General features: G+C 36.4%; 4 protein-coding genes across 5 annotated transcripts in view; all 4 read right to left on the bottom strand.

The window, feature by feature from the left end:
• The window catches only part of LOC134754416 (triosephosphate isomerase), a 279,469-nt gene that overhangs the window by 141,041 nt on the left and 118,104 nt on the right, over positions 1-20,324 (bottom strand). The window lies entirely within an intron of this gene.
• LOC134754045 (uncharacterized) lies at positions 74-8,810 on the bottom strand. 2 transcript variants are annotated; one of them, XM_063690105.1, is made up of 3 exons: positions 8,590-8,810; positions 3,774-3,847; positions 74-726 (listed from the first exon to the last, which is right to left on the bottom strand). In XM_063690105.1, exons 1-3 carry the CDS (start codon positions 8,611-8,613, stop codon positions 348-350), a joined length of 477 nt encoding a protein of 158 aa, XP_063546175.1. In that variant the 5' UTR covers positions 8,614-8,810; the 3' UTR covers positions 74-347. The 2 variants fall into 2 exon arrangements, with proteins under 2 accessions (XP_063546175.1, XP_063546174.1); XM_063690104.1 differs by having other exon boundaries at positions 74-729; positions 8,590-8,800.
• On the bottom strand, positions 9,949-13,878 carry LOC134754119 (uncharacterized). The gene is made up of 3 exons (XM_063690197.1): positions 13,671-13,878; positions 11,053-11,197; positions 9,949-10,668 (listed from the first exon to the last, which is right to left on the bottom strand). Exons 1-3 carry the CDS (start codon positions 13,831-13,833, stop codon positions 10,002-10,004), a joined length of 975 nt encoding a protein of 324 aa, XP_063546267.1. The 5' UTR covers positions 13,834-13,878; the 3' UTR covers positions 9,949-10,001.
• On the bottom strand, positions 19,260-19,912 carry LOC134754043 (uncharacterized). The gene is made up of 2 exons (XM_063690101.1): positions 19,662-19,912; positions 19,260-19,586 (listed from the first exon to the last, which is right to left on the bottom strand). Exon 2 carries the CDS (start codon positions 19,584-19,586, stop codon positions 19,299-19,301), a length of 288 nt encoding a protein of 95 aa, XP_063546171.1. The 5' UTR covers positions 19,662-19,912; the 3' UTR covers positions 19,260-19,298.

Here is a 20,324-nt window from a genome sequence, read left to right as displayed (position 1 = left end):
AAACACCTATGACTCAGGAACAAATATTACGGTACTTATATTTAAATCTATTGTAGAAAATTAAATAACAAACTATTATTCTATATTACTTTATTTAAAAAAGAACATACATGTGTTTCACTTACTCTATCAGTCTTCGCATGAAATAATATAAATAAAAATAAATTAGGGTAAAAACACTAAATTATTTGGTGGGATTCTTAAAAATATCTAAATGCCCTTTTGATCCACCGGCGCTGCACCGCAACAGAATGTATTAACAATCGAGATACATGACCGCGATACAACGACAAGGTACTAGACTTTATTGCGCTGCAATAATGATTACAGATTAAGGTACATAATCCCTATTGGTTGGATGAGATTTTGGTATTGTCAGCAGTGGCGACAGTCATTTGTTGCGGAACGGAATGAGACTGCGGGGCGTAGGTTTGAGCCAAGTAGGGTCCAGGGCCAACTTGTTCCTGTAGCTTATCGGCTTGTTCGGGAGCTACAGGGCACATGCAGGGCACCAGCTGCACGTGCTGGAGGGACACCGGGGTCAGGCTGGAGCCGGCCGGGATGCTGATAGGTATGGGCGCCATGCTCGGCGGTGCGTGCATCGGCATCTCGGCCTGGTACTGCTGGTACACCTTGCGGGGCTCGTATGGCGAGTAGTACTGATACCGATAGGCGGGAGACATATTAGGCCCTAAAGTCTGAACCCATTTTGATGACGACGGCTGCCTGCTGAAACAAGTGAAAATGGTGTATTTAGTTAAGATTTTGTTAAATGTCACTGGTCACACGAAATAGCGGATTGTTTGCATAGGTAAAATAATGTTAAGCGCGACGTAGATAGATAGGTATTAATAAAGGGATTTGACTGGATGAGGGATTTCTAAGCTTGTAGAGGTCATATCATTTATACTATCTGCAACCCTTATATTTTAAGCTATAGAGCGTGGTGCGGTACGGTCAATACGGGACTACGGATAAGTGGGACTGTAGGATAAGAGAGGCTGGCCTTGACTTTGGGGCCTGTTTATACATTGATTAGTGTCAAATGACACTAAACGCAAAGTAGAGCTCGTAATAAACATGAATCAATGTGTAACAGGCCCCAATATGAAGGCCAACACGTATTGACGTTATTGGAAACTGCGCCTGCCATTGCTATTAATCCTTTCCTCTGAATAGAGCCCCATCGAGAGGAAGAGGGTTAACCAATTTTTTTAACACACTCGTAATAACTTCACTTATAACTGTCTGTGTTTTATATGGGTGCTTGCCTGAAATAAAATCAATTTATTTATTTTTTTATAACTAACTAACAACGTGATTAAATCTCGTAAATCGATTTTAACCTACTTAATTTTGATAGCCGTATCGATTTGAAACTTTGAAAATGTAAATGACAATATTTTTGAGCTGATTTGATGACGGAGCCAGAAGATGGATAGTGGAATTTTTTGGTACTAGTAGACCTCTCGAGATTGGGCTCTTATGAGTAATTTTGACGAGTCCAGTTATTTAGGGGCATTTAGTACAGTCGGAAATAATTAAGTGTAAGTATTTAAAAATATATTATAACAAGAAACTTATTCTCGTTTATTTGATGTCATATTTAACAGCTGAAGCGCCGTACGATTACGACCGCCGTACGATCAATTGTTGATTTGAATACCTATTCATACTAAATTATTACCATAGTTACGTTACAGTATGTTCCAGAGAGACATATTTAATATGAAATTAAATAAACAAATGGTATTTATGTAAATATAAATGGTATTTAAAATAATTAAGGATAAAAAAACATGAAAAAGAAAACACACGCACACAGAGGATCCACTATAGGTACCAAATCTTGATAGGTAGTATTTGTATTATAGGTATTTACCGCGACTTGATTTGAAACACTTTGATTTTATTATTAATTATTAATCACATTTCGGATTGGTACCAACGTATGGCATGGTAGTTCGGGTTTTTTTAGTTCCGATGCAACAAAAGATCGACTTAATAGGTTCCGTTCCGGTGGGAGCCGAAAAGAGCTTAGGCGCGTAAGCAAAAACGACAACAGATGATTGTATAATGTAAGTATCGCATTATTCGTAGTTCCGGAATTGCGAGTCAGTTTAATTACATTGCCAAAGAGAAAAAAAAACACAAGTAATAGTAAGTTGTGCCTGTTGTTAAGATTACACTATATTGATTTTACGTTAACAAATAAAAAAGATTAGTACCTACGCAGATTCAGTCAATTGAATTTATGTAACAATCAAAAGTAGTCCAAGTAGGGCGATCAGTATAAACCAAAACTAAAAATTTGATTACTTTGCGTAAAATATAAATAAGTAACTTTAGGAACATATCGTTTCTAATGATGGATTAAATTAGGTAATATATTATCATTTACAATCTACATAACATCTTATAAATACCTACTACCTAGTGACCTTCTTCATGAGACTCATTTTTAAACAAAAGGTCAATTTCTGGTCGTTAAATTGTGTCTTACATAGTTTTATCTTCGTGTTATCGCTTTTTAGTAGTGCTGACATATATTTATTCCTTAACCTAAAAATAACCCTGCTCTTATAGCGTGATGAACGAACCCTTACAGTACCATCAGTGGGTACACTCGCATGGGTACAAATATATCCAGCTTGAGTAACGTTACCCTTAGAGTACCATCAGTGGGTACACTGGCATGGGTACAAATGTCATTTACCGTCATATCCAGCTACAGTAACGTTACCCTTAGAGTACCATCAGTGGGTACACTGGCATGGGTACAAATGTCACATACCGTCATATCCAGCTATAGTAACGTTACCCTTACAGTACCATCAGTGGGTACACTGGGTACAAATGACACATACCGTCATATCCAGCTAGAGTAACGTTACCCTTACAGTACCATCAGTGGGGACACTGGGTACAAATGTCACATACCGTCATATCCAGCTAGAGTAACGTTACCCTTACAGTACCATCAGTGGGTACATTGGAATGTCACACCGTCATATCCAGCTAGAGTAACGTTAAGCATCAGATCACCACAAACTGAAGTGAGAGAATGAAATACAATGTAGGTATTTATTAACCAATAAAAGTATTGTGAAAAGACAAAGAATATCATTCCCGGTATCAATTATTACATCGTTATTGTTAAGAAAAAGCTGTATACTTACTAAAGCTTTGTATTGTAGCAGATTATAGTTATTATTTTAAAAAGATAAAAAGCTTTGAATTTTATGGGTGACAGTACACAAAAGAAAAGAAAATCAAATAGAGAAAACGTTAAGAATAGGAAGCCACTTCTTGAGTTGCGAGCGGAAATAAAATCTGTCATTGTTTACACACGGCGCCGGCGCACCATTCAGTGAAAGGATATGAACATAAATTGTATGCTCTTAATAAATTAAAATTCGCAGCATTTGCATTTCGAAGTCGCTGAGCCAAAAATTAAAATCAACATTTGTTAGAAGAACGAGGTAATCTTTTAAAGACATTGCATTCGGGTTTGGCAATTTTTTAATACTTAAGTACATTTCTATTGTTAAAGCACAATAATTTCTAAGAGTTGAGTACCTAATTCACAAATGCAATGTGTGAGTGAGCACCACAATAAAATTATGGCATTATTACGGTCATGTTTATAATGGGCTGAATCATCAATTTGTTTTCTAAGTGGTGTTATATAATATTTTACTACCTAGATTTTGATACACAATAAACATGACCATTATAGTAGCCCCTTGATTATATTTATAGTAGGTACTTACGACGTGTCCGAACCCCATTTTAAGAAGAAAGCTTCTGTCGAGGCAAGCAGTGCCAAGCTTAAAAGGAAGCGAGTCTGCAACAAAAAGATATTGCAATATTATAATTATCCTAAAGTATTAGTATCATATTAAACAAACGGGAAGACAACTCAATTAGTCCACAAAAATCATAATCATCTGAAAAGTCCCTAAAAAGTTTCGTAAATATTTGTCTTTTTACTTATTGTATAGGGGAAGGTTCAAAACAGATGATTTGATCTATAATAACTTCGTGATTAATGACTTTAGAGGTCGTTTATTAACTGCTTGATGGTTTCTGTTCTAATTACAATGCTTTATGTAAACGTAGTTGTCAATCACGCGCTCGTTTCAATCAGGTTCAGTGAGAAAGCAATTAATAAAAAAGAATTGAAGCTTATTAACATTAGCCATTACTAGGAAGTTATATGGTGTAGTGGTTTTTTACTAATTGAGTCAGAGTTGAAATATAACGAACATTGAAAATTTATTTGTTTAGCCTTTTTGTACAAACATGTTATAATAAAATCGCAATATGAAACAAACAAAAAAAAGTTTCGCTTCGGTTATCTATCGCTGCGTCTTACGTAGGCGAACGCGAACACTCGCGAACGCGAAGCGAAGCGGCGCGGCGCGGCGCGGCGGGCCCAAGGCGTTCGCGTTCGCAACGAGATCGCCCACGTAGGACACTTCTATAGGTATCAAGGGATTGATTCACCCCGCTCCGCGCCGCGCCGAGCTGCTTCGCGTTCGCGTGTTCGCCTACTACGTAGGCGCATTTACTACTGGATGCATTTAGTAATTGATACTAGTTCAAACTACTCATGAATCTGATTTTTTATAAATTTTATAATGTTTAAGAGCTCTCGCGTACCGTACTGATTATTTTCGGATACACCTGTGTGGCTAACACCAGTTTGGCACTGACATAAACGCTATCGAGAACGTAACTTACTTTCTATCAAAGAGAATATATAGTAGGTTATTGTCATAGTAACTTTTATTGTCACAGTAAATTTACGGCCATCTATCGACACACGATTAAAACTACAAATGAAAATGTATATAAATATCAACATATGTGGATTTTCTTATTGGGTCAGTGAGGACAGCTACCAGATCCCAAAACAGTCTTAGAAGACCTTCCCTCGATTTCAAATTAATGAAGATTGGCGTTTAAAGATTTTGGAAAAAAACATACAGGGTGCGAGAAAAAGGACATTTTTGACAAACTCAGACTCATGGTGCAAGTACTGGACCCAACCTGGACATTTGGAACCTTAGAGGATATAACCAAACGGAGTAGCCATTAACAGGCGTTCCCCTCTGTCGAAAATAGTCGGCCAATGGTCATACACAATGTATGGACTGTTTATCTGACATGGCTATGTAGACGTTACGTATACATTTGACGTTCCCCTCCCCCGCAAAAATTGGCAGACTTTTTTGTACAGCAAATTTCAGACAAGGCGTCTCCGTTGGTTATATCCTCCAAGTTTGGAACTAATAAATGTATAAGTATCAGTATCATTCATTAATTGTTCCTAAACGAGTACCTATTACTGCTAGCGGAAATAAGTTAGTAACAGGGGACTCTCTATAAGTTGCCGTCACGTGTATAACTGACTAGGTACCTATTCGCAGAACTACCTTCGCCCGTTTCTTGAATCCCATAAATAAAAAAACCGTCATTTCAGTTTAGTTTCACAAATTTTATTTAATGGAAAACAAAAGGTAGATTGTATCCCATAACTAAAATTTCATTCTTCTCGTTAGTTAATTTAGTTTTCAACGTGTCTGTAGGATAAACCGTGTATCGAGTTATTCCAACTACATTTTCTTAATAACAGTGATTTACCAGAACATTATAAAGTAATTTGTGTCGGTCCGTGAATAATCTTTAAATGGGCCGAGTGAGCCCCGATTCGTAAATTTATATTACCCTAGTCCCGACCGGGCCATCGGCAATCCTTTAAATTAAAAGTTATTTCACCTTTACATGTGTGTTATTAACAAAAAATTATTACCTACAAAACATACCTTACCTAAAACATATATTTGTAATATGTACTTACTCGCAAACCCGGTAGATTGATTAAAAATGCACCTAATTATTAATCAATTATAAAGTAAACTAAAGAAAAATTTCACAAAAATGCTGATAAAACTAAAATAAAAAGTTATATAGCACCTAACATAAAATAAAGTAAGTAAATAAATCTAAGTAATAGGTACCTAAGCGTAAAATCTCGGGAAAGCAAATTATCATAAGAATGATTTCTAGCTAGACCTTGTCGTTTTAGATAACGAATTTTAAAATCAGAACTAAACTAAAATATTATGAGTATTTGTGTACTACTCAATTCTCAATGTCGAAGAACGTACGAATTAAATGTGGTATTTTCTATAAAAAGGGACCTTATTGTCGATGGCGGTTACGCCGCACAGCGTCGCTCGGCATTGTATTTATATCGGAGCATCGTAAATAATGGCGTAAGCGCCATCGACAATAAGGTCCCTTTTTATAGAAAATGCCACAAATAATGACGTGATGACATTACAATAGCCTAAAGTAAGTTAGCATGTCACAAGTCACAACGAAGTGGAGCGGGCAGTAGCCGACCGCATGACTTGCAACAGTGCTAGTTGCTTGATTGAACTCCTACAATACACCATCATTAAGGGAAGGTAAACAACAACATAGTCAGCAACTTTTTTGATCGTATAAATAGGTATTCATTGATTTAGTTTTGTTAACCCAAAGGGTGATATGCCAACCACATAGTATATCGGTAAACGATAGTCAGGTTTTAGCTCCAAATCTCCTACAAAGCATTATATCGATCTCTGATAATATTATTTTATGATCTTCATTCACAACATGCTTCTAAATACAATAATGTTTCTTTGGCAGTCGTTTGAATTCACTTGACCAGTAATTATGGTGGTTAATGACGAAAACCGAACACTACTTAATTTCAGAGAAATGAAAGCAGATAGGTCGGACAAATTTTTGATATTTTGTAGATTTTGAGTGTTGTAACGTTATCTAAGCTCAAACTTACTATGTGGGACCTATTCCGCCCATAGCCCGGTTAGTTGTCTTGTCGTATCATGTAAAAAAAATATTATTGTGTTCAACCTATATGACTAGGGAATTTGTGTAGGTAATAGTCTTAAAAGCCCTTTAAAGACTTCTTTAAAGACCTCTTAAGAGGTTTAGAGTTAAAAACTGACTATGGTAAATTATATACTAGGTGGGTGGCATATCACCCTTTGCCTGGTAAAGAATACAATTACACTAAATTGAATATGGCAGTTCATTACACTGACAAGCAATGGGATTACCGTATCCAGGTTTTTTTTCTGGTTTACAGGAACATATCCGACTTTTGTAAATACATTTTGTACAAGACGTTTGATACGGTTACAAACCTATAGATATAAAGTAACTTAATAAAGCACGCTTGTTTTTCGCGGCCTGATGACTCTTATGAGGGTTTAATACAACTATCAAGTTATATTTCCCGTTATAAATATCTTTTAAATGTCTTATTGTTTTACTTTAGAAATGAAACTTTTATTTGTCTTAGTAGGTGTCTTAGTAGGTGTCTGTCTGTGCGGGGTGTTAATGTTTGATTTTTAAATGTCTTTATTATAATGACACGAAACACGAATAACAAACTTTGTTTTGTTATTACAAGTGAAAAAGGTTTTTCACCACACCAGTTGGTAAAGGCTTTCTCGATTGTTCAAAAACTGTTGAGAAAATTGCATTTAATCCACATGTGCGTCAAAGTAATCAAATGCAAATTTTAAGTTGTTTCCTTATGTTAGCTGGTAGGATTGATTTTTAAATAATGATTATTAATGATAAATATTTAATAACATTCATTTTCAATTGATTTGCTTTAATTTTGTTTGATATTTTACTGTTAGTATTTTCCTTGTATTGGTGTTGTGAAAAATGTGTGTTTCACTCGGTGGCAAAATTTGTTTAACCCCCGTGCCTTGAAACCCTCGCAAAGCTCAAGATTCCATCTTTCAATTATGGAATCTTTCGCTTGCTAGGGTATCAGTATTAGCACGAGAGATAGAACAGCAACTATGCCCCCTTGTTACAAATAACTATTATAAGTTATTACACACAAAACACTAATTGTTTATTTGTACAACATATAATGCACATAATATAATATTCGCAAGTATATAAATACACTAAACATAATAAAGCATAGTTTTAGTGTTTTTATTATTCTTAGAACTTTTAACAAGTCTCAAAAAATTACATTAAAGCAGCTTGTATTTCGCGGTAGCTATCATCTTCAACAATGTTAGTGTTTTCTATAGAGTTGGGGTAGCTTTGTACGTATCGATAACGTTATGTCGATATGTCAAATCCCTCGTTTTTGCTAGAAAACCTTCTATGCAAGTATATTTTATTGTCTTTGATAAGGTCATAAACTTTTTATTTACTCTATAGTATTCTTTGTAAAATTATTAAATCACATTTACAATCGGGTCTATCGCGAATTTATTTTGTGACTAGTCACACAAATCTCTGTTTTGACATTTGGCTGGGACGTCAGTTAGCCACGACCACGACCAGTGAAACCTGAGTCGAAACGTCGGTAAATAAAGGTAACAAAATAAATTCGCGATAGACCCGATTGTAAATGTGATTTGACTGTAAAATTGTTAAAAATTAAAAAAAAAAATCGCGTTTCTAAAGTCACAAGCATTATATAGGTAGTTATTGCACAATATTTTATAATAATTTGGAACAAATAGAACTTACCGTTCCAGTCATATCCGGAAACATTGCACTGCCGTAGAGGATACAGATGCGAGCAAAACGTTCACTCTTTACAAAGTCGAAGCCAGGAGTGGAACGGCGAGGGTTCAGGAGGCTCCTCACTAGTTATTCGGGAGCGGAGAGGCGCGCACCCTGGTCAAGCGCGGAATGACTGATCCCAGAAGTCCACTCGTTTTTTATACACGGTTTCAGAAACATTCCCTCCCTAAAAGCCGGTCCCCGACCCCGTCCGGACGTATAATAATAATCTTATTAACTTATCTATGCCTCTATCTTTACTTAAAACGTACCGTTATATTAGTCCGATTTTAAGAGGGAGTTTCGTAGACACAGACCACTTAAGATAATTTCACACTTTTTTGGTGAAGCGGCTAGTGTTTTGACGTGGGTGTTGTGGGGTCGGGGGGTCGCGCTCCGCCGCGGGCGGAAGGATGCGTCGCCGCCGTGTCGAATGGCCGACGTTTCCATTACCAACCTTCCGATACCCTGGCCCAACGTGACTTGCAACTCTAACCCAATAGCAATTTAGGCGCCCCTCAGCACGACATTTTTAAGCACCTTACTTGTCGATAAACAGGCTAAATACATGATGTAATTTTGCATTCCCTACGAATGCAAAATTACAACTTTTTCTTTGGAGTAAAAGTTCAATAGGAAGCTCCCCTGAGTCGGAAAGAAGAAGTTATACTTATTTTGTTGGATATATCTAGGTTGTGACATATTATGTTAATTTATTAAAACGATAACACTTGTAAGATTACCTCCAAACTCAAAAGTCCCGTTACTTTTACTTATAAGATGCATACAAATTAAAATTCCCCTTTCTGATCGATATCAAAGTAACGTGCTATGATTTATAGTGGGGGCTGGCGTAGATATCGGTCAGCAGGGACAGTTTACGACCAGCTATCGCCGTCATTATGGACTGCCTATCAGACGTAATGGATGCGCACCCACTTTAAGAAATTCCCGCATTAAGAGGAAGTTTTAGTAGTAGTTTTTTCTAAAAGTACTCGACTGTTTCCTCTCTAGGTTTTAACCCTAGAGCGATGATATTTTAAAATAAGCTGTTTTAACTTATTTACAATATAAGTGGTAGTAATTGTTATAAATAACTATTAAAAATTTTAGCTATCTACGTCAAATGGTCTCTGAGAAAAACGCATTTCACCGATTTGCAAAACCGAAGTGATCCCATAAGTGTTCCGTGAACAAAGTTTTGTACGGAACACTAATACGACCAACTTCGACAGTTTTTGATATTTTTGTTTTTATAAGTGAGATTAAATTACCAACCTACTGTTATAGATACAATAGTTTTGGGGTAGCAGATTAATAAAACTTTATTGTAGTTTTAAATAACAGTTAGATATAATAATTATTTCTATTTACAGTTACTTTCCTAAAGGAGCAAAATTGTCATGCATAATATAACTCGACCACGCCGGTATGAAAGCCTGATTTTTGCCCAACCAAAACCAACTTAAATAATTACCATAAAGTTGATAAGCATAGTCATAGTACTCCCCCCAAGTAATATTGGACAGTACATAAATGTGGTCAACGTAGTACCTCACGTCGGTGAACACCGATATACGATCTTCATTGTACCTTATCTCAAAACATCCTATGCCCACAACGTGCATATCGTTTGTCAATACCGGGCCTCCGGCGGGCACTCCAGCTCTTTTTTTCTCGTCGTAATTACTCTTAAAACATATAAATTTACCCCACCATTTGACGAGGTATCGGGAACAGTCGACAATTTCACGTTTGTGCAGCGTCTGATAATTTATTTTGTAGTTCTCCTTGATGTGCGTTAGGTCTTCGAAACCTGCCCCTGCGAATATCAGGTCATCCGGAAGTATCATGTGCTTTGGGGGGATGAGCGCTCTTATTGAATAGTGGTACGTTCGGGGCAAGTACGGATACAAGTACATTTGCTCTCTGGTGTGGATGATAGAAATGTCGTGTCTCGGAATATGCGTGCCTCTTGGGCCGTGTTCGTGTTCTGGATTGTTGCTCTTGGGTATGACTCTTCGGGCTCTCCAAACTCGATACCTGTACATCATTAAATTATACGTTCTAATACGACCCATGTGTTAATAATAATTATAATAGAAAATGAATCTTCTACAATTAAACTATTAGCACAACTTATAGAGCTAAAAACGCATCTTACGCTTATTAACCTTGAGTAAATGTATAAATACAAGTTACAGAATCCAGTGAAAATGAAGTGGGAAATTTTATTAAACGTGATCGTATTAAGCGGCTTCTACTGTACTGTACCTACTGGCTTTTAAAACATGCTAACTAACGAGAAAAGGCGAGATATTACATAATTTCAACTCAGGCATGAAATATACATATGTATACGTACTCTATTAAGTCCTACCTAGGTGTAGGTAATGTTACCATAAAATAAAAAGGGTGGATACCTACCTGAAAGGTGTGTAGTAGTAAGTCCCTCGCCCAAGTGCCCAGACGCGGAGATCTTGTGCCACATCTAAATGAGCTTCTAGAATGTTCGCTGATGTGATTACTGTTCGCCGGTTAATAAGGCTCCCCACACCGAGATTAGTAAAATCTGAAAAATGAAATGAATTTTACCCGAAATAGTAGATTGTGTCACAAGGGAGCAAAATAACATATTTACGGCGAGGGCGTACATTAAATCCTGAGCGTAGTGAGGGATTCAAGTGTTAACGCCCATATATGTTCCAATTATTATGTTCCTAAATATTATATGACCTAAAAATAGTATGCAAAAAAGAAAAAAAAACATGTCATAGAGCAGAAAAGTGCCACTTTGATCCATCCTAGCGGGGAAGAAATAGTTATTTGTTATACAAGGGTGCAAAGTTGTATTTTACCCGCGAGTGTGGAATTGAAACACGAGCAAGCGAAAGGATTCTATAGTTGAACCACGAGCGAAGCGAGTGGTTCTAAAATAGAATCCTGAGCGTACGAGTACGAGTAAATACTAGCTGTTGCCCGCGACTTAGTACGCGTGGATTTGTATGTTGGTGGTTATATATTTTACATGAGCATAGAACATTATGCAGCAAAAGATTTGTTACTAAGTTTCAAGCCCTAACTGAAAATAATTGTTCTCGATATAATCCCTCTCAACGCTAAGATTTTCAAGTACACTATTTAAATGTTCGCTCCCGATGCAAACTTTCTTAATAAAAACTTTTCAAACACGGTGCAATCAGTTTTCGTCTATTTTAATATAGGTAATGCCCTTTTAGTTTCATAATGTTCCTAGCTTAAAGGAAAACTTGTACTACATATAAACTTACACTCCCTTTTTAACCCCCTTAGAATTGAATTAGGGTTGAATTTTGAAGAACGTTGAAATAACTTTTTTTTGTAATATTATACAATGCCTTTCTAAGAAGTTTCAAAGCATTTGTAATGGATTCAAACTTTCAACCCCTTTTTAACCCTTTTAGGGGATGAATATTTAAAAACGCTTAAATTACTTTTCTTGTATTCTAATAATATGCCATTATACATAATACAAAGACTGAAGTCCTGTACTCAAAAAAAGATTTGATCTCCATACAAAGTTTTCTTCCCTTTTAAATAAAAATCTATCTACGAAATTTAAAGTAACTAGCTTAAAATAAAATTAGGATCCCTACAAATTGTCGACCCCTTTTTAACCACTTTACGGGATGAATTTTTAAAAACGCTGAAATTACTTTTCTATAATATGCCTTTATAAAAAGTCCCGCACCCAAAGAAATGTTTGATCTTCAGACAAACTTTCAACCCCCTTTTCGCCAACTTGGGGGATGAATTTTCAAAAACGCTAAAATCAGTTTTCTACTCTTTTAATGATATACCTTTTTATGAAGTTCCTAATTCCTAGCTTAAAATAAAATTTGAACCCTATACAAACTTTTCTTCTATTCCAATAATATATACCTCTATACAAAGATTCAAGTCCCGCACTCAATAAAATGTTTGATCTCCATACAAACTTTCAACCCTCTTTTCACCACCTTGGGGGATGAATTTTTGAAAACGCTGAAATTAGTATTCCTGTATTCTAATAATATGCCCGTATACAGTTTTAAGTCCCGTATTTGATAAAATTTTTGATCTCCACACTAAATTTCAACCCCTTTTTCACCACCTTAGGGGATGAATTTTCAAAAACGCTGAAATTAATTTGCTTGTTTTTTTAATATATCTTTTACCCAAGGTAAAATAAAACTTAAACCCCATACAAACTTTGGACCCTCATTTCATCCCCTTAGGGGATAAATTTTGAAAAACCCCTTCTTAGTGGATACTAACGTTATAAAAACTACCTATTGTAAAAAATTCAGCTCTATGTCCAACGGTTTGGGCTGGGCGTTGATTAAGGTGAGTCAGTCAGTCAGTCAGGACTTTTACGTTTATATATATAGATAGATAGATGTATATTTTTCGTATTCTTACATGATTAACAGTAGGTTTTTATGTTGATTAAGAAGTTTAAAGGAAAGTTATATTAACACTCATCAATAAGTAGTCATGAATTGGAACAAGAACAAGTACTGTTTATATATTTAAAAAATTTGAAAAGTGAAAAGCACTAGTTCGCGAAATTCAACTTTCCGCACTCTAAACGGCTACGTAAAGTAGCAATTTTTGAGCAACTGTATTAAAAAAATATTTTTACAATACATATTTTCAAAGCCGGATAGATAGGTCTGTGCCTTCGATGCCTCACAGGTCAAAACATGACAATATGGCGGACGTATGTTTAAAATGTATATAATACCGTATTTAATAATTATTTCGCTTAAAATTTATTTTTTCTTCGCAAGTGTGATAAAAAACATTGTACGTAACTCCGGGGGGCAAGAATATTGCAAACTCGAGTCTTTTACCACCCTCGTTTCCAATATTTCACTTCGTTGCACAATGTACTAAATATTATAATTATGTATGTATATCGGGAGACATAGTAGCATAAGCTAATCGTAAACTGCGTCCATATATGAATAAATATGAGAGTGTGTGTGTGTGAGAGAGAGAGAGAGATTGTAATAGGTACTTACGTATAGATATCCCAGCTACGACGCTCATGCGCCGTCTATAACAGGAGTCCGCCCAGTCCCAATCCGGAAACCAAAATTCGAACCAGTCGGTCTGAACCTGCCACTGAAACATGCTCAGTCGCTTTCGCGTGTCTTTAGGCAGGCCCTCTGTGGACGTTCCCATGTCCCAGAAGCCTAAGGCAGTTTGACACAAAATAAGGACAAAATATAACCTGAAAGAACGTTCAGGCACTTTGTTAACATTTTATAATTTTTTTGAGTAGCATGCTTCGGTTAATCCGCGATATATTGGCAGATATTATTATGTAACCCTGTATGTCAAAATGAAAAAAAAAAAAATCTTTAAAAATCCATCCAAAACAATGTGGAATTAAATGGTTGTCAATTTAAATACCACGTTGACACAACACAAACCTTATTAATGTCATCGCTGAAAGGCAACTGGAGAAGTAACTGTTATTAAAGTGAAACGTAAACCTTTTGTTTTCGTTCAACATTTATTGAAACTAATAACAAAGATTGGAGTTGTTTTATTAACCCCGCCCCGCCCCCGACGCAACAAGAGGGATGTTATATGTTTGACCACAGAATAAGTAATAATAGTACTACTACCGTACAGAAAGGACACTTTCTACAAACCCGAAGTTTGACAACGATTGAGGGTCGAATCATGCTGTCCCTTTCTAATGTATGGCACTATTTCTTTCGGCTATTTAGGGTTGTCAAAATTCAAGTCATTAATTTTATCTGTGGTTGTGCACGCAAAGGGACGTCAAGTTGTGCCAACCCTAATAATTGCTCAGAGCAATGCTGAGCCGAACGGAGTCGAGTTTGCCCGAAAGGAGAAGTGTCTCCCCACTGATTTGACGCCAATGTCTGTTTGTCTGTCTGTGGCATAGTAGGTAGCATCGCATGCGCATGGACCGATTTCGATGCGGTTTTTTTTTACGTGAAAGCGAGTTTCCTTGCGGCGGTTCTTAGCTATTTTTGATAAAAATCGATCCAGCAGCCTGAAGAGTATCAGGTCTTTCCAATATGATGTAAGGCATTGGTGGCATATAGTGTAGGGTTTTTTTATAATTATTGGCATAAGTAACGGTATGTATCACTTTTACGTCAACCTAATTAATTCATCACAGATATTTGATTCAATAAACCGACCTGATTAGAAGTTGGACTTGAAAAATGAAACAATGCATACCTACTGATTAAAATATAAATAAAATACCTTAATTGCGTATCGCTTGTTATAGTCATTCTTACCTAAACCCAACCTAAAATAATGCTTAAAAGGATTCGAACTCACCACTTCCGGCTTCAAAGTAGCACAGTTAGGCAACCGCTGCCGCTATTAAATTTATTTTAACTTTATAGAGGGAAGTATACTCCGTACTCATCCATACAAAAAGAGAAAAAGTTTTTCCACTTCTAAATATTTTCCATTCTCCATGATTTTCTAGTACCTTATTGACACAATGAAAAACTAGGTTTATAGATTTTCTTTTTTTTTTTTCAAAATTTGAAATACAAATAAATAAATAAAGCGAAACCTATAAACCTAGAATTTATATGCTGAAGCGATCGACATCAAAATCAAAATGATTGTTTTCTCCTAGAAATTTCATAGAAAAAGCAGGTACCGTTATTTCGTTAGGATCGCAAAGCTATTTCTTCCCTCTTATATAGGCAGGTATAGAGGTATTTAACGAGATAGCCTTAAATCTGTTAGTTTAGTTACTAATACCTAACTGACTATCGGCATAATACGGTATCCAGCTCATATTATGTAGGTAGGTATAGTACGAATTATCTCAGATGATTTTTATGGGCTTCGGCCCTAATCTGTTGAACAGAAGGTATTGTTTCCTTTATGCAGTGCGGAGTGCCTGCAGTGGTTACACTGCTTACTGCTAATAGCCCCGACATAAGGGGATCCCATGCCCCAATGACCTTCGATTTGAATTCCTTAGTTTTCTAATGTTTTTTGTAGCTTATCATATTAACAGCAACGGATTTTAGCAATATAGTATCCCATATTTACTTCAAAGTTCATTGTTTTCGAAATATTTGGCATCAAAGTTGAACAATTTTAGGCCAAAAAACTGGTTTTCTGGCCATAACTTTTGTGTTAATTAGTTTAAAATTAAAACCTTAGACAAATTTTTAGAGACGTCTAAGACGAACCCAAATATGTAGATTTCGTATAAGTAGGAGATAAGATTCAAAACTTGTCAAAAATCGATGAAAACCTCAGGTAGCCCCATAAGTAACGGGAACAAGCCTGTTTAAAAAGCCATCCTATTTATATGGTTTAAATTAATGAAACGGCCCATTCGGAGATAACACGTTTTGTTATCTCCTAAGTTAAATACCACCCTGATTGTTCTCTGAATGAGCTTTCACATAAATTTGAACCTTAATACTATCACGATAGTTGTTTTTAAGCGACATGTTTGCTTTGGCAAGTGCTGAAGACCGCTCTTAAGAGAAACAAAGGCTTTTGTTTAAAAGATTGGGGCCCGAGCCCGAAAAAATCATCTGAGATATTTCATACTATAGAATCTATAATTTATTTATAGATATTAGTTAATACATACCTAATTCCTTTTCTTAGACATGTTTAATAAAATCGTTTCACCGTCAAAACCACGAGCAAATATATGGTTGTTTAGAAGCCAAATAAAACAAATATTTTGTTTATTCTTTGCGATAATTCACCGACAAAATGAAATGTTAGTCAATATTGTTGTTGTGTAACAAGTTGTGGTTTGTAAACATTTGAAATCAATTGGGTACCTGCGGTTAAGTATTCCGAAGACCGATATTAGTCTTGCAAATTGTTATTGAAATGTTAGGCCTGTCGCTCTACATCATTTCAAAGGACACAAATAAAAAATAACTATAAATAAAGTTCGTTTAACTCGCGCACCGAGGGTTCCGTACAAACTTACAATTAGCTATCTCATGTACTTAAGTACTTAACTATAAACACAAAAGACTTTTGACCAGAAGTATACTAAGCATAATTATATTATGTTTTGTAATCAATTTTAACTATTCTATAGCTGGGAACCAGATAACTCGTGTTAGTTCTATTAGAGACTTAGGTATTACCATGGACACGCAACTTAATTTCAATATTCATATTGCAAAATTTGTAACCGATCCTATAAAAATCTAGATAAGATACTACGGATGGGTAAACCCTTTAGACGCCCATGCACTCTTAATTAACCCTTAAATGCATAGTGATGGATGCGGCCTACACAACAAAGAACATATAATTTTATGCATAATTAGATAAAATCGATTTGGTCCTGTATAATTATTTTGATCATAAATTAATACAGTTTCCGATGTTTTATTCAAATTTGCGCAGTATTTCAGTTTTAAAAAATTACATTTGTTTTAAGACGAAATGGCGGAAAATTGTAAAATTTTTGAAAAAATGATGATTTTTAGTATATAATTTAGGGGGTTTTTTGGGGTTTCCAATTATTTTATATTTAAAATCTTTATTAGGTATACCTAATTGGATGCTGATAAGCAATAATGTGTCAACCCACAAAAACTCAAAAATGAGATTTTAATGCCATATTGTAGCTGGTGTGCTCGACTTCATTTTGCAAAAATGACCTTAGTGATTTGATATTTATGAATATACCAAAAGAAGGAAAAAAGGTTAACACAAATCCGTTATAACACGTGTTGTCTGTTTTGCATTAATGCCACCAATGTTAATGTTAATGTTAGTACCATAACTTATTACAGTAACGGAGACAACGCATACTCAAATTTCAATAATAGGTTAACTTGCGGAATTCACATTCCATTAGTTCTGTTTTACTGCAAAAAATCTGCAAAAAATCACGTTTGTAGTATGGGAGCCCCACTTAAATATTTATTTTATTCTGTTTTTAGTATTTGTTGTTATAGCGGCAACAGAACTACATCATCTGTGAAAATTTCAACCATCTAGCTATTACGATTCAAGAGATACAGCCTGGTGACAGACGGACAGACAGCAGAGTCTTAGTAATAGCCCTAACCCTAAAAATAACCCAGTGGGGGCATCTTGTGGCGAGCTGACGGTGAGTGGCGACACGCGGACCCCTATTCCAGAGGGCCCTTTCATCTGGCCCTCGCCTCTGTGCTTGCCCTGACTGGTCGGCCAGAATGGAGTCGCAAGAGCGGGACCTATGCTCTAGATTGGAAGTGTAAAATGTCATAACGCCGGCGGCCTGCTGAACGGATAACCGGGAACTGGCTACCGCAGACTCACCTCTCGACAACCTCACAGCAGCCGCTCTGAAGTGTTGCTCTCTCTGCTCTATTGTCGCACTGTGCGTGCGGCCGTTGTAGGGCCCACTAAATGAGTTGGCGTTTCACCAGCTGTCTTTCACAATTTTGAGACTGATTGTCATGGCAGGTGTCCGCTAGTCTCCTCCCATAGCCCATTATCCAGTCCATCCAACATTCAAATCTATAGCCTCCTTAGTTCCCATCACAGCACAAGTGTTGCATTGCAAGTGTTTGCACCTGGCGCCTGGCGGGGACCATCTCCGGATGTATGAATGAATGAATGATTTATTTGCATATGAATATTGGGTTACATATGTAGGTGTTGGGTACAATATTTTGAGTTTGTTTCACCAAGATTCTACCTATACAGATGTACATGCACTGTATATTGGCTTGATTCGCTACTAACAGTAGTAGAATTTCGCCAAATCACAGAAAATTAATATTACTACTTAATTATAATAATTATCTTACAACATAGTTCAATTTATACCTATAAATTTATACAATGTCCAGTTATAAAGTTACGCCATTTCGAATATAAAAGTCAAAGTAATTACAAAATTAGAAAGAATGTCATACATATATAAGCTTAAGAATTAACATTAGGATTAAAATTTATGATTAAGAAAGTCATCAATACTACAATACCAATACTATAGGTATAAAATCAACAAGTCATATAGGTATTGTGCGTTTGGGGATGGTATCTCCCACGTGTATCCCTTGCTTTTAAAATAATTTGTTTTAAAGGGCCTCTGCGCTGTTGGCTTCGGCCCCACGCACGCCTCCCAATGGTCCATAGTCCCGAGACTCCCGAGACATGGAAAGACAGACAAATAATAATACTTTCAATGTGTTTGATGGGTTAGTGTTGTTCATGTCATGACTACTCTAAATTTCAAAGCGAGTCTCGGGATAGACTCAGTAGTACCTATAGAGTGGGTTAGTGGGGGCTTGATTTTTTTCCTTTATTCATTTATCTTCTAAATGAGGTGGGTACTGCTTTTCAAAAATGTTAGTTCAGTTTAGGTTATCTATAACGTGTACCTACTAAATTGAAGCCGTCAGAATATTACCAAAAATTAGGAAATTTCCACTTGGAAAACTATTTGTAAAGTACCTAATCGGAATTTTCGATTTGCAAATTGTAAGTTTTCTTTGTTTCATGTGAAATTTTCCTGTAGTTCCGAGACATTTTTCAACTTTTTGGTAACATTCCGCAACTTGCACATCTGTAATTGGACGCGCCTACATTATATGTATATGTAACAAAAAGAAAAACAATTTCAAACATGTATTTATTTAATGTCTCGCTATCAGAAGCTACTCGTCATCAAAATTGAATCTTCTCATGCCGTCGAACCTGAAGCCGTAGGCGGCGGCGTTCTTGACGTCCACCAGCGCCGGGTTGCGGTGCTTATAGAAACTGCCGTGCCCGTGCGCAGGCCTCGACGAGCCGTTTGGCACGCCGTGCGCCTCGCGCGGATAAAACGCTTCGAACTGCCCGCTAGATGGCAGTACCGTCTTGAGCCCCGCGTCCTCCGGGTCGTACGGTCGGCACAGAGATGGCGTTAACATCGCCAACAAACACATCGCGTATACTGACATCATCTGCAATTACATAATTAAGATATAAATACGTATAAATATATTGTCAAGTTATAAAGAAATATAAACATTACATACTGTTTAACAATTATAATGTGGCTCCCGATGAGCTGTTTGCATATAGAATGCGATTCGTTGGAGCGCATTTAGCAAAACTGGTAGATCGTCGCAGTGGGTCACCTTGAGGGGCTTGAGCGCGCGGACAAGCAGTGGCGGCGGCCGACCCGTGCTGCAACAATACCAACTTTCCCTCCGCGGTGTCAGCAAGTCAACATTAGCGCTACACGAGTGGCAGTCCGCTAACTCAATCAACTTTGTATAAGCTGATACAGGTTGACTTTTATTTTTTATCGTACGTAAATACAAAATAGATTATTTCTCGGTTTTCTGTGTGTTACAATACAACCCTTTGACTATGGCAACCTACCTACAAAAAATGCGTTTTATTTTTATTTATCACTTTTATAAGAAGTACAGTCAAGTGTAAAAATATGGGTGCATATTGCTTACTCAAAAATATGTCCCATAGTTATTAATTCGCTGACATAAGAGCTATGGGACATATTTTTGAGTATGATGTGTGCAGCCATATTTTTACACTTGACTGTACTAGGTACTCGTAACTGAAAGAAAATTATTTGTGTTGCGTTTATAAAGCCACCGGTATAATCACGCGCGCTCGTTATGTAGGTAAGCGTTTCTTTGACATGAATTAGTATTTAGTAGGTACTCAGGTATACC

This window comes from Cydia strobilella, chromosome Z, assembly GCF_947568885.1.
Source record: "Cydia strobilella chromosome Z, ilCydStro3.1, whole genome shotgun sequence".
NCBI lineage: Eukaryota > Metazoa > Arthropoda > Insecta > Lepidoptera > Tortricidae > Cydia > Cydia strobilella.
The sequence above is the reverse complement of the archived record's forward strand: the minus strand, read 5'-3'. Positions and strand labels throughout refer to the sequence as shown.

What these genes read in the sequence shown, in the direction of transcription:
- LOC134754043 (XM_063690101.1), bottom strand. Translation starts at nt 19,586, where the DNA reads ATGATGTCAGTATACGCGATGTGTTTGTTGGCGATGTTAACGCCATCT.
- LOC134754119 (XM_063690197.1), bottom strand. Translation starts at nt 13,833, where the DNA reads ATGGGAACGTCCACAGAGGGCCTGCCTAAAGACACGCGAAAGCGACTG. An exon ending in CGTAGCTGGGATATCTATAC is followed by an intron (nt 11,198 to 13,670) that starts GTAAGTACCTAT and finishes TTCATTTTTCAG; the next exon opens with ATTTTACTAATCTCGGTGTG. An exon ending in TACTACTACACACCTTTCAG is followed by an intron (nt 10,669 to 11,052) that starts GTAGGTATCCAC and finishes AATGATGTACAG; the next exon opens with GTATCGAGTTTGGAGAGCCC.
- LOC134754045 (XM_063690104.1), bottom strand. Translation starts at nt 8,613, where the DNA reads ATGTTTCCGGATATGACTGGAACG. An exon ending in TTCCGGATATGACTGGAACG is followed by an intron (nt 3,848 to 8,589) that starts GTAAGTTCTATT and finishes TTTTTGTTGCAG; the next exon opens with ACTCGCTTCCTTTTAAGCTT. An exon ending in AAATGGGGTTCGGACACGTC is followed by an intron (nt 730 to 3,773) that starts GTAAGTACCTAC and finishes CACTTGTTTCAG; the next exon opens with CAGGCAGCCGTCGTCATCAA.